At 33.8% G+C, this 14492-nt stretch overlaps 1 protein-coding gene across 3 annotated transcripts in view; it reads left to right on the top strand.

The window, feature by feature from the left end:
• FBXO11 (F-box protein 11) overlaps positions 1 to 14492 on the top strand; it is a 123352-nt gene that overhangs the window by 106002 nt on the left and 2858 nt on the right. For all 3 annotated transcript variants that reach the window (XM_074205480.1, XM_074205469.1, XM_074205488.1), the window contains exons 12-22: positions 6914 to 7131; positions 7862 to 7947; positions 8386 to 8480; positions 9555 to 9677; positions 9759 to 9844; positions 10355 to 10431; positions 10515 to 10658; positions 12447 to 12557; positions 13162 to 13269; positions 13704 to 13812; positions 14379 to 14477. In XM_074205480.1, coding sequence (XP_074061581.1) covers positions 6914 to 7131; positions 7862 to 7947; positions 8386 to 8480; positions 9555 to 9677; positions 9759 to 9844; positions 10355 to 10431; positions 10515 to 10658; positions 12447 to 12557; positions 13162 to 13269; positions 13704 to 13812; positions 14379 to 14477 — 1256 coding nt within the window. The remainder of the gene's footprint in view (positions 1 to 6913; positions 7132 to 7861; positions 7948 to 8385; positions 8481 to 9554; positions 9678 to 9758; positions 9845 to 10354; positions 10432 to 10514; positions 10659 to 12446; positions 12558 to 13161; positions 13270 to 13703; positions 13813 to 14378; positions 14478 to 14492) is intronic.

Below are 14492 nucleotides of genomic sequence, written 5' to 3'. Positions count from 1 at the left end.
CTCTACCTCCTGGGTTTTATAAAGGAACAATGACCTCAGAAGTTAAGACTTATGAAGGTCACACATAGTAAGCTAAAGAGCCATTAAATTCACTTACTTTAAATCATGTTCCTTTCCTTACATCTGAAACTGAATTTACTTTTTTTTACTTTTCAAAAACTAGATCCTCTTAGGCTTTACAAATTCTTTCATTTGGCACCCTTATTCTTCCAGATGTCTAGTCCCCATTATTTAATGCCTGTTTCCTTTGTCCCTTACCTAATCAAGCACCATTCTTATTTCAAAATGTCTTGTGTCTAATCTTTCCTTTCTATTAACACTGTCTTCACTTCCAGGTGCTTATCTCCTATCTAAAATGTCATGGTCTCATACCTGGTCTCTTTTCTCTTTAATCCCTTTAAGTGCTTACCAATTCCCCATTTGTCTGTCCCAAAACACTAACTTTAATCCTTTTATCAGGGAGTTCAGACTCCAACTGGTCCAATCTCTTCATTATATATTTGAGGTCACACACATACAAATAGGTAGTACTACTCAGAAGTGACATTTGAACCCAAATTGTCCAATTCAGAATCAGGGAATCCTTCCATGGCACCATGTCCTTTAGAAGCAGCTTTGGTGGCAAGATGGTAGAATGCTGGATCCAAGAGTCAGGAAGACCTGAATTCAAATTGAGGCCCTGCGCATGTCACTTCATCACTGCCTATTTCTGTTTCCTCATCTTTAAATGGGGAATAATAATAGCTTTTTCTTCCCAAGTTTATTGTGGATCAAATACAAAGTATTTGCAAAATATGTAGCAGAGTGCCTGGCATATATAGTGGTACTTAAGAAATGCTTGTTCTCTTCCCTATTATTTTTAAGAATCTGTAATTTGTAAAGGTATCCTAATACCTTTCAGATTAAGTCTGAACTCTTATCACCTGACATGGTCTGACCCTAACCTGTCCAGTTTTATTTTTTCTTACGACCAACAAACATGTATTTCCTTTAGGCAGGTTTGAGTGCTTTTCATTCCTCAGATTCATTTTAGATCTTTTCCATGCCCGTCTTGATACTATTCTCCCATTTTCTTTATTTCAGTAGTTTTCTTCAAAACTAAGATAAATATCTACTTTTTTCCCAGTGTAGCATTCTCTAAATTAGCTTTTTCTTCTTCAAATATAGATCTGATTGCATTATTTTACAAGCACATGGAAGATAAATATAGTATGATAGATATCAAAGTACACTGAACTAGAATCAAGAAACTTTTAATGAAACAAATTCTAGTCCTGGTTTTGCCACTTACAAACTCATGCTATATGAAAGAATTGTGGATATGTAGCTTGGAGAAAAGAGAAGTCTTAGATGTATGCTGTCTTCATATGTTTAAATTATCCTTTTGTAGAAGAGGAATGAAATTGATTCTATACAACTCTAGGAGGCCTAATGGGTAGAAGAGGAAGATATAGAGGTATAGATTTGATGTCAATTTAACTGAGAAGGGACTGCCTTGTAAGGTACTGGACTATTTAAGCAGAAGTTCATTGACTAGCTGTTAGGAATGTTGACATACCTAGTAAGTTCAGGAAAATGGGTAATCTTTGAATAAGTGGACAGAGAAATGGAACCAGTATATTCATAAAGTATGCTGGGAAGTTGTGTTTTATATTGTCTAATTTTTAAAAAAGAAGACTGAGATCTCTGTCAGAAGACTGAACTTGTGCTAATGCCCACTAAATAAGCACTGTTTATTCTTGAACTGGTGATTTCATTATATAGAACCATAGAATTTTTGCAATATTTTAAGAAGATTTCTTCTAGTAAGCACTTCTTTGCCTGGAATATTGGGGTACAAAGATAGTCAAGTCCAGCAATTTTTTCTGACCTCTATAAAAATTTATGACACATAAGTTCCATTTTGCATCTATCTGCCCTCCTTGTAGAGGGCAGCTTGAAAAAAACAAAATCTTAAAGGTACTAGTCTCAAGATATATCTGAGAAGTATCCAAAAAGGACAAAAAATTAAAAAAATTTTTTGATTAATAAAAGCTGATTAAATAGACATAGAAAGTATACATATTAACTTTCTGATCTGTAAAAAGCTTTTGAAGGTCATTTTTGCATGTTTAGTATATCAGTTGAAAACATGAGCAAGGAACAGGAAAAATTTCACAACAGACCACCCAACTTTACAAGCATTCACCTGAATTGTATACAGAATAGAGAAGTCCATTGATTTGATGTAATACAGTTTTAAAAACTCTTCAAAGTGTATCAAAACCTTAGAGAAGACTGTTTGACAGGTGCAGCTGCTGAGACAATTCTGTTCAACAAATTCATGATTTTTTAACTTCAAGTAAGGTTGTTAACATAGATAATTGATCACTAAAAATGTTTGCCAGTATCATGAAGATGTGTATAAGATCCAAACAAAATATCCTTGTCAGTGATATTGTATGCAATTAGAGGTATTTGGATAACACCACATTATTGGAATTGAGCCCTACAGTATAAGATGTACTTAGAAAAATCTACAGTAATTTCAAAGAGAAGACTCTAACCAGCTTTTTTTCTCAGACTAGACCTGAAATTTCATAGTATAGGGAAACACTTTCAATAAATGCAGATTAGAATTGCTTGGAGGTTTTAGAGAGTAGCTTGAAGCACTGAAAGTTCAGTGACTTGTCACCAAATTTTCATCTTCCAGAGGTCTAACTTGAACACACAGGCCTTCCTGACTTTCAAAGCAACATTCTCTCCACTAGGCTTCAACTGCTTCTCAATCCTTCAAAAAATACACAGATTGGGACATACAGAGATGGCTAAAAAAATACCTTAAAGTCCATATTTAATCAACATGGATTTCCCCACTTTGTTCTACTCTGGTGTCTGTCTCATCATGGCATGAACGTGACCCTGGATTCTTAAAGATTGTGCCATAGAGTGTTAGCTCTGGTAGTTTCTACCATAATGGAAAAAAATGTGGTCTTTAGTACCAGATTGTTGTTGAAGTTCAAGTCATATTAAAAACAGATAATGCTTCTCACCAGTGGACTGTCCACTTGGTTATAAATTCTTTGACAATGGCAGGCTATGAAACCGAAATACAAGATTGTTGTTGGATCTGTCTAGCCCCTTATACTTCTATAGCATAGTGACCCATAACAGAAAGGGAAGACAGAAGGTACCAGGAATCTTACTATTTTTAACTCTCTTATAACTTAGCTCTTGGTACTGTGTGAGAATCTTGTTCAGTGACTAAAAGTGAATGGGAAATAAGTGAATTATATTAATCTTTTAAAGTTCTTTTTATAAATATGGGAAGGAAGTTCTATAAACAAAAGATGGCTTATAAGTTTTCCTTGGAAAAGCAAATAAAGAAATTAGAATTTTTATTTTATCATTCATTCAATGACATCAAGGACTTTGTCTTCTCAAATTCCAATACGTAAGACAAGCATTTGCAAAAGTACTACTGTGAAAATAATTGGAGCCTGTTCATTTATGTTTTGACAAATCAAAGAAAGTTGGAAAATTATACAAATAATTCAGTGAGATTGTTAAAAATAGGAAAAGACCAACACAGCTTTTGTAAAGAAATTTAACTTACCTATGAGCCAAGGAACTGCTTCTGCCATTCAATACTTTATCTTCTTGCCAATTAAAGACATGTGACAGCCAAATAAAATTCGTTTATAAAATATTATGTAAGAAAGAGAACAGTGGAAGATTATGAGTTGTGTCACTTTATAAAATAGCTAACAGTAAAGGAGGCTAAAAACAAAGTTTACAGAAAGCTTAGAAATACACTAAGCCAAATCAATCTCAAGGTCATTGGTATAATAATGGATAAAGCATACTGATCAGGAGCCTGCCATTCTGTTATTTTTAAGCCATCTAAATACTATTTGCTTAGCTGTTTAATTCCCATGGGAATTCATGGATAAAGCCAGGAGAGCAGTAAGGAGAAATGGAAAACATTGATCAAAAATTTTCTAATAAATTCTTTCCCATTGTTGGGCTTATGACATTAAAACTCTTAACACAATAGTCTAGATATGCTACATGATAAAATAGAAATTTCACTAAAGAAAGCAAATATAGAATTAATAACAAGTATACCTTGCTGGAAATGCTATAATTCAGTGGAGATTGGGGGATTAACTGAAAAGCTTGGGTGGGGGGAGGAAGAATGGACCTTATTACCACCACCATCCCCCCCTCCAAAAAAGCACCAAAGTGCCATAAATCCAAATGTTTGCTTTATTTCTGTAAACTCTCTTGAGAATAATCCATGCACAGTGAATAGAGAATCAAGTCTCAGTGGTAATGTGCAAGAGCAAATTTGCCTCCTTGAATAAAGACATAATTTTAATCTGCTTGCCCTAAACATTATGCACACTTGAGGCCATGGATTTTGTTTCTGTTTACTTTATTGAATTTTGTCTTTTGTGAATTTTGAGGTATCTCCATACTATTTTTTCCACATTGTATCTACTATCTGGCTTGTAAATAGTATTCTTCCTTCCCTATTCTTTGTAGTGGTAATCAGATTTTTATTAAGACAATGGGAAAATATATTCTTAGCAGTTGTTAGGTGTACTTCATCCCTGATCAAGAGTCTGTCATTCTTTTGTTCTGAGCCATAGTCTAGAAATCTAAATCCCACTCACAGAAACTACCTACTTAGCCAGCTGTTCACTTCCCAGAGATGATATTCAATCACAGCATAATGGAAACACCACAGTCTTTGAATACTCAAAATTGCAGGTTATTCAAATGGCAATAGAGGGGCATGTCATGGGCATGAATTGGTTTTACATATTAATGATAAACAGTTGTCAGGAAAAAGAACAAAAACTTTATCAGTTACTCTGTAAATGTAATTCTAAATTGCAGGGTTTTGGGGGGGGATTAAAAACAATATGTAATTAAAAATATAAAAGTAACCAATATCTGTGTATCTAGCATTTTTATTTCATTTTCATATAATAAATATTGTATCATGTTCAGCATATTTTGATTCTAAATTATAGTAAGAAAGCATCTTCAATGCTTTAATATATTTGAAATTGATATTACATTTTAATATATTTCCAAAACTGAACTGAAATTTTGGACTATACTTGTGGCTTGTGTATTTCATTGGTATAGGAAACTCAGATGAGAAAACTGCTAATGCAGATCAGCACTTGGCACTGAAATTATTTTCAAGAATTGTTTCTAATTCTGAAACTGGCGTTCCACTATATACATATATGTGTGTGTGTGTGTGTGTGTGTGTGTGTGTGTGTGTGTGTGTATATATATATATATATATAGTGCAACCACATACGCTAATGTTCTTTGATTTTTGTACTTGAAAACTTGGCATTGGACATAAGTTTATTTATTAATGGTTCCAAATGTTTTTAAAACAATGTATATGGGAAGGAAGAAACTGCTGGGAATTGGGGGGGGGGGGGGAGTCTTTTACAATTTCTAACTAGCACTAAGAGTTTTAATAGAAACATTGTTATATACCAGCATTCCAATTCGGGGTGACAAAAGCATTCCCCTTGAAGTGGGATTGAAAGAGATTTCCCCTCTCTCAAGTACTAAGAAAAATGAGAATAAGACACTGATGGTGGTTTAGGGAGAAGGGATTCAATTAATATGAATTCAACAAAACCAACATTATTTATTATATACCTACTATTTTCAAAGCATTTGAACTAGGGATTAACTATTGAAATTAAAGTCAGAGGAAAGAATATCTTCCTTATGATTAGCTCTATATTGCTTATGACTGGGTTTTTTTCCCCCTTTTCCGAGCCATTATGGAAGAAATCTCCCGGAAGTCTCCATCATCTTAAGGGATTTTCTCATTGTTACTACTAGCAGCAATGAGAGGTACATAGATAGGGTTGTAGTTTTGAGCCTATGCCTGTGTTCCTGTTTGGGCCCCTTCTCTTGTTTTTCCTTGTAGGGAATGGCAGAAGCACATATAAATGCTGATTCTGTCTTTGAATACATAAACTAAAATAGACTTTGCCTATGTTCACAAGCTAACCAGCCTATTTTAAGTATTTTTTTCCTGTCAGCTCTAACATGTGGAACTGGACAGTGAACACTGTCTCCAATGGGTGGAGGGCTCGGAACTGGGGGGGGGGGGGGGAGAATTAGCTGTAGAATGTACTCTTTAGTATTTTTTCCTCTTTCCATTCTTTCAGTTCTTTGCAAAGGTGGGGGATCCTAAATGTGTGATGTTGCATATAATGCAATACCTTTTATTTGCAAGGAAGCACTCTACTAGGTATTGGGTAACTTGGTTTTTTTTTTTTATGGGAAAGATGGGTGTTCTTTGATTTTTATAGGTATAATTAATTCTTGGTGAAGTAATTCCATGGCATGCAACATAAGACTTTTTAAAGAATTAACTGAGGCAGTGAGAGGTTAAGTGATTTTATTTGTGCAGCATTGTAGAAGGGGCTGATTTAGTCAGAAAGATAGTTTCATTTAAATCCTCATGTACTTTTACTATCTTTTGGACTGTCCAAATTACTTCTCTGTTAAAAGTTATCTATAAAAAGAAGTAGACTTACCCCAGGATTGCTTTGAGGACTAAAAAGAGATAACTGTAAAAATAAAAGACCTCTGTCAGTCTCAGCTTGAAGGGTTGACTTTTCATTATACCAGGCCATTCTAGGCTTCCTTCTGCTTCTCCTACGCTATTATTGGCCTGCAGTCATAAAGGTTAGCAACATTCTAAATAATAGTAGGGAGCAATGTAGAGTCAGTCACCAGACTGCCAGCTATTGTTTGTATATAAATGGACTTGACCATAGTATGTTAGTAACTGAATGTATGTGATTAGTTCTTGATTAAACAGCTCCCATTCATTTTAGAAAATAGCTTTTATATAAGTAATTCATTTCTCTGTTTGCAGGGTTACTTTGAAAGCTGTAATATACACAGGAATAGGATAGCAGGCTTTGAGGTGAAAGCCTATGCCAACCCTACAGTAGTTCGATGTGAAATCCACCACGGTCAAACTGGAGGCATTTATGTTCACGAAAAAGGAAGAGGACAATTTATAGAGAATAAAATCTATGCAAATAATTTTGCAGGAGTATGGATTACCTCAAATAGTGACCCAACAATAAGGTATCTATATTAATATCTATACATCTTATATTAATGGATAGAAATAACTTCTGGAAAATCTTTCACTGTGGGATTGTTATGGAAAGTCAGGAGATATGTTGGCTTTGTTATATTTTACAAAACTTAAATGTAATGTGACAGAAATGCCAGTATTAAAAACTTGTTTGTATAATACCATATCTGAATTCAGAAACTCTTGGTATGTGTATCTTTAATACATGTATATTGTTATACGTGTACATACATGTTATGTAAATGTGTTCTAAGCCATGGTGTTTCTAAATATGTACTATTTACATAAATGTTCTAGGCCATAATGTTTCTCAAAAGCAACTTTCTTTTTGGGAATTTTTTATTAGCCTATAATTTTCAGTTCCCATATTGGTATGTGAGCTCTCAAAGGATCCCTGAGTTATGATGCTGGCACATAATGAAATTCTGAATATCTGTTCCTGTATATTTCATGTTTTGTGTTGCCTCCTTTGACCACAGGAATGAAATAGGAGTTTAACAAGTCTTACTGGCTGCATGTGTACAACAAAGTTCTTATATGATTAAAAACAATCTGATTTGTCTAAGCAGACTTTCCACTTACACAGCAAATAAGTTGTGAATATTCAAAAAAATTAGCAAAATAGCAAAGGATTAGCAAATAAACTAAATTCATGTGGATATAATATATATCCCCCTTATATATGGATACATACAAATTCATTTATTTTAATTATAGGGGAAATTCGATATTTAATGGAAATCAAGGAGGAGTTTACATCTTTGGAGATGGAAGAGGCCTTATTGAAGGAAATGACATTTATGGTGAGATGATAGTTTTTTTTGGTTTCATGGAATCAGGGCAGAAGAAATTTCAAATCTATGTGGTTTTTAGAGATTCTGTTAAAAAAAAGTTTCCTTGGCAGTCCATTCCAGTGTTTTTGCCTCAGGAAATTCTTATTTATAATACATAACTGGAGTCCCTCATGTTAGAATTTGAGTGTTTTTTTTTAAGTATGAAGAGAACTATATATCTTTTCCTTCGTGTAAACTTTTATCCCCCAGCTTTCCTTTCTACAGGACAGTCCCAGTTTCATGAGCTTGGTGTTCTCATAGCTCTAATGATTTTGGAATTTTCCTCTTGAACTTCTCTGCTAATAATCTAGTCATTGCTAAATATAACAGGAAAATTATTTTATAGTTTGAGTTCCTTTATACTGAAATCTAGATTATTTTTTTTAACATCATAATATTTCCCAACAGGTAATGCATTAGCAGGAATTCAGATCAGGACAAATAGTTGTCCTATTGTTCGACATAATAAAATACATGATGGTCAGCATGGTGGAATTTATGTGGTGAGTTACTGATTATAATTCTATAAGTAAATATTAAAATATAAGATCAGGGAACTGTACTTTTAATATTTGATTGTAGATTCCTCAAGTAGGACTGCCCAGTTCAGTTTAGAATCTTTGTAGAAGATACTTAACGAGTTTTTAAATTTAATTAAAATATTTCTTTCCTTTAACTTTAGAGAATAAAATGTTCTAAAGAAATTTATCCTGTAGTTAATAACAGGTTTATCCTAATAGAAGGTAAATCTTCAGTAACATTTTAGAGCAGCTAGTTATATATATAGAAGTCTGAGATAAACCAGATAGCCTTCTTGACTAGAATTCTTCCATAATCATCTTTTCCCTGATTTGCCTTTTTTCCCCAAAAAGGAAACACTAAATTTAGTTTTAATATTCAAATATAATTGAGCAACTTATTGTTAGTCAACAAATTTTCAACTTTTATCATTCTTTAGCACCTTTTTAACTCTGACGAAAATCTATTAAGTCAACCAACATTTAAGTGCTTAGTGTTTTTGAGGAACTTTAAAGTAGTCAAAAATTTACTGAGCCAAATCTTCCCTCAAGGAACTTATTACAATCTAGTAGGCATAGAGGAGATTTCAGGAGAGTGACGAATTGATGTTAAAACATGGTTCATTTTAATTATACTGCTAAAAGTCAACATTATTTTATAAGAATGAAAATTCTATAAGATCTTAAAATACATAGATATTTGTGAATATTGATTTAAGGCAAAGGAGAAATTCTACTTCTAAAGGTAAAATTGAAGATTAATTCCTGGCCTTTGGAATTATGAAGAACTTGAGTTCAAATTTGACCTCAGACACTTCCTAGCTGTGTGTCCCCTGGGCAAGTCACCTAATTGATTGCCTTTTTTCCACCCAAAAAATTAATGAGATAATTCACGACTTGGAAGCACAAAGCAGCATTAACAGTACAGTGTCATTGGTTTCTCAAAGGTGGAGTTTGAGCAAAAGCAATAATGGTGTGGTCTTAACCATTTTTTAAATCTCCTAAACAATTATTTGTATCTCTAAATGGTCTTTAATGTGAATAATGATTTTTATTTAGCATGAAAAAGGACAAGGTGTGATAGAAGAAAATGAAGTTTACAGTAATACTCTGGCTGGAGTTTGGGTGACCACAGGAAGTACTCCAGTATTGAGGAGAAACAGAATACACAGTGGCAAGCAGGTATTTTTTTTTCACCAGATGAAAAATATTTTGGTATAAGCCTTTTTCTGTTTCTTTTGACATAACATTTTTTAATATTAGGTTGGTGTTTACTTTTATGACAATGGACATGGAGTTTTAGAGGACAATGACATCTATAATCATATGTACTCAGGAGTTCAAATAAGGTAAAAAACTGGAATTTTGTTTTGTTTTGTTTTAGGGACATCAGAAGTAAAACTGTACCTAATTCTCTTCTCCCCTAACTTCAAGAACTAAAAGTTCTAGCACAATTTAGTTGTCTCTCATCTCCCTTTTTATCTGGAGTTCTCACTATTTTATGCCACAAGTAGGAAAGGTGGCACAAAGTTACTGCTGCCCTTGTCGTCTTTATCCTTTAGAAATATTTAAAGATAAGCATATGGGTGAAGTTTCCTCAGTGTGTTGAAAATGGAGAAAGGTCATAATTGTGGCAAACCACTCTGAAAGCTCTACCTCTCTAGTAGATTAATTCATTACTGAAGTATATATTTGGAGGGAGTTTAATAGTTTATAGTGATCAAGAATTCTTAGGTTTTGGTTTATTTGTTGTCATAAAATATAATAAATGTTGACTATGATTAGCTACAAATTTTGCAAACATTTCAGTTCTAAAAAGTGTAAAAGTATTTAAGTGGTGTTTTCTATTTTACCCATAGAACTGGAAGCAACCCCAAAATTAGACGCAACAAGATCTGGGGAGGCCAAAATGGTGGAATTCTAGTTTATAATTCTGGTAGGTTGGTACTTATCTTTCTCGGGGTTAATAATATTTTTAACACTGCCCAAGTAGTTTAATTCCAATATTTTTTTCTTTAGGTCTAGGCTGTATAGAAGACAATGAAATTTTTGATAATGCAATGGCTGGGGTCTGGATTAAGACAGATAGTAATCCTACACTAAGAAGAAATAAAATACATGATGGAAGAGATGGAGGCATCTGTATATTTAATGGAGGCCGAGGTATTTTCATTTAACATGTTCATTATCCTTTTGTATTTATCCAAATTGCCTGGTTATGAATAATATTATCTGTGGAAGGGGGAGTACCCTAGTTTAGACTCCTCTGTTTATCTAGCAAAACCTTTTTATAGTTGGCTCCAGTATACCTCCAAGCACATTGTGGCATTCTAATCAGATTTGTTAGGCATTTATTCTTCTCAATTCTTCTACCTTTGCCTCAGACTTGATTTTTTTTTAATGTATTTATTTTTGAATTTTATAATTTTTCCCCTAATCTCACTTCCCTCCCCCCATCCCCCCTTATACGGCAGTCTTTTTACGTCTTTTTCATTATTTTTATGCTATACATCATATCCTTAAGGGAAAAAAAATAAGATAGCAAAAGTACGTAAGATTATGGGTTTTTTGCTGATTTCTTTTAAAGCTCATCTTAAGTACCACTTTAATGACATTTACTAATTTCCTCACATTTGTTTTGTGCTTACTTTTTTGTATCTATATTATTTGTTCCCAATAGAATATGAACTTGTTGAGGGAAAAGACTTGGGGAGTTCTGGGTGTGTATGTGTTGGGGGGGGGGTGGATGTATCCATGCACCTAGGTGCTTTAATGAAATAAGATCATAAATCCATTGGAGCAATACTGTCATGAAACATTTCAATATTCTAAGGTTATTCAGGGTCTTTATCCCTGAAAATTGACAATGACCTGCCTTTTCATTTTTAGTGGTAATCTATCTTATTTGCTAAAATTTAACTCTAAATGCCATGACCATTTTCTTCATATAGAGGGTTTGATAAATTTTAGTAAATTAAAAACATCTTACTTTAAATATATGGAGTTGGTTTTTTGTATTGAGGCATTTTTCACATCCAGTTACCATAAGGTTTTGTAAATATGGAGCTAATGAAGTCACCAAGTAATGAGGCAGGCTTTACAGCTTTTTTGCCAACATGGCAGCCCACAACCCCTCAATCTCATACTTGGTTTTGCCTTTGTTCAGGTCTGTAAAAAGAATTACTAAGTAGTAGGCATCATTACAGATCTGCATGCAGTTACTTTGTAACTAATCTTACAGTTAAAAGGTTGATGAATTGTACTCTACATTAAAGCTAGCCTTAAGGTGTTTTTCAAACTAGCAAGACCAGTGTGTTCAAATCTCTTATTGTTAGAATGTTGCACAAATTCACAGGAACTCTCAGCTCAACTCGGGATCTTAGTTACATTGAAAAACAAACAATTGTGATGAATGAATTCTAGTCCTAAGGTTTGAATCCTGCTTTCTTCTGTGTGCAATTTTTGTTAAAACCTAACCTAGGGGCCGCTAGGTGGCGCAGTGGATAGAGCACTGACACTGGAGTCAGAAGTACCCGAATTCAAATGCAGTCTCAGACACTTAATAACTGCCTACCTCCGTGACCTTGGGCAAGTCACTTAACCCCATTGCCTTAAATTAAAAAAAAAACTAACCCGAAACCAATTCCCTTTTAAGCCTAAATATTTATCTCTAGATACTATCAATACTTCCATTAACCAAAAATCACAAATTTTTCTACATGCCCCTTGAAATCTTTGGTATATTCCTGTGCATCCAAGATAGATTTTTCAATTATCTTAAGAATAAGAGTCTAGCGAGATGGGGGGAAATTGTAAAATTTATAATTTTTAAAAAAGGAGTCTCAGTTCAGATTGTCTATCCCTTTCTCATTCCAGATTTTTCCCTAAGATTTTAATCTCTTGTTTATGTATTCAAGTTTTTATTAACAAATATCTGGGCATTTTTTATAGGTCTCCTTGAAGAGAATGATATTTTCAGAAATGCTCAAGCTGGTGTACTCATCAGCACTAATAGTCATCCAGTCTTAAGGAAAAACAGAATATTTGATGGATTTGCTGCAGGTTTGTATTTATAAAACCATTAAAGGACATGTTTAATTCTAGTGTTCAATCTTTGAGGCTTGACCTTTGCTGTAGATGTGATATATATGCCATGCATACTAAATCGTTGTTTAGCAGAAAACATAATCAAGTTAAATCTTTGAAATAGTTGGATTTGTCTGATGCAGTATATTAGTTAATAATGTACTCTTTCAGGGCGGCTAGGTGGTGTAGTGGACAAAGCACCGGCCTTGGAGTCATGAGTACCTGGGTTCAAATCGGGTCTCAGACACTTAATAATTACCTAGCTGTGTGGCCTTGGGCAAGCCACTTAACCCAATTTGCCTTGCAAAAACCTAAAAAAAAAATGTACTCTTTGGACCATTTCTCCCTCCTCACTATTTGATTTCTCAATGAATAAAAAGTAATTTTACTGTTATTCTTTATTGTGTAGTCTTTATCAACAAAAATGAGATGCCATAAAAATGGATAACTGTATTCAACAGATATTTTCATTTAAGTGTGTATAAACATTAGTCATTGAATTTCTTTGCCCTGTAATATTTTATATTAATCATTCTAATAATTTTCAACTCATTGTAAAACAAGACTTTAACTTCTTCAGGTATTGAAATTACAAATCATGCAACTGCAACACTAGAAGGCAATCAAATTTTTAACAACCGGTTTGGAGGCTTATTTCTAGCATCTGGTGTTAATGTAACAATGAAAGGTAGGTTGGAGTCTATATTTTGCAGATAGTTCTTTAAAAATGAATACAAGAAAATGACCAATACAGAGGATATTTTGTGACTGAGGCAATTTCAAATGTTAAAGCTTCCTTGGAAAATGTTACATGGTATCTTTCTTTTGCAAATATTGTATTAAAGTTAAAAATTGAGTTGCAGTTGTCATCACTAGCACTCAAATCCAAAACTGTGTTTGTAAATGAAATAATTTCAAGAGTTAAGACTGCTAGGCAAACAGTAGAAAAAAAAGCCCTATAAATTAAGTGGCATTTTGCTGAAATAGCTCAGCGAAAAAGTGGGTCATCTTTTAGGCCACTAAAAAGCAACATGTGGGACTAGTGGAAATTTCAGTTACTTGTTTAAACTTGCCTGAGGTCTACCTGTGAAAATTTTTTCATAGTTTTATCTTTTATTCCAGATAACAAAATAATGAACAACCAAGATGCCATAGAAAAGGCTGTTAGTAGAGGCCAATGCTTATATAAAATATCAAGCTATACCAGCTATCCCATGCATGACTTCTACAGGTATGTTACTTTCTAAATTAATTGTGGGCTCTGGAAGCATAGACTGGGTTTCTTATCCCTCACTCCAAACTTTTGGTGGGGTCTGTGCCTGTAATCTCATCATTGTGCGCCCCCAGTGGTCTAGAAAAATGTTCCTACTCACAGGCCGAAGTGATCAAACATGTCTGATCTAGTTCTGTTTCATCTGTGTAGAACCCTCTCCCCACCCCTCCCCCCACAAAAAAAAATATAGTTCATGTCACATTCCCTCATCATTACTCTTTCTATAGTGGGTAGGAAGAGTCTACAATAGAATAAGTTGATTCTTGTGTGCTAGGTATAAGACAGCAGAATTTTTTTTTAAACCCATTTTTCTGGATTAAGGATTTAACCTAAAATCATTTAGAGAATAAAACAGGTATAACCCACCTTACCCTGGAATAAACAATGGAGCTTTTGAGGTGAGGCAATTCTAGATAAATATCCCATTCAGTCCTTCAGGGTTGATTAGAGCCAATCAAATCAGATAATTCCGTGACAAAAGGTAAATCTAATGCATAACTAATTTTGTACTTAATGCTTTTTAGATGCCATACATGTAACACCACAGATCGTAATGCCATATGTGTGAACTGCATTAAGAAGTGCCATCAGGGACACGACGTAGAATTTATTAGACATGATAGGTATGTAAGCCTACT

This window comes from Macrotis lagotis, chromosome 1 (genome assembly GCF_037893015.1).
Source record: "Macrotis lagotis isolate mMagLag1 chromosome 1, bilby.v1.9.chrom.fasta, whole genome shotgun sequence".
Taxonomy (NCBI): domain Eukaryota; kingdom Metazoa; phylum Chordata; class Mammalia; order Peramelemorphia; family Peramelidae; genus Macrotis; species Macrotis lagotis.
This window is presented reverse-complemented; position numbering and strand designations above follow the sequence as displayed.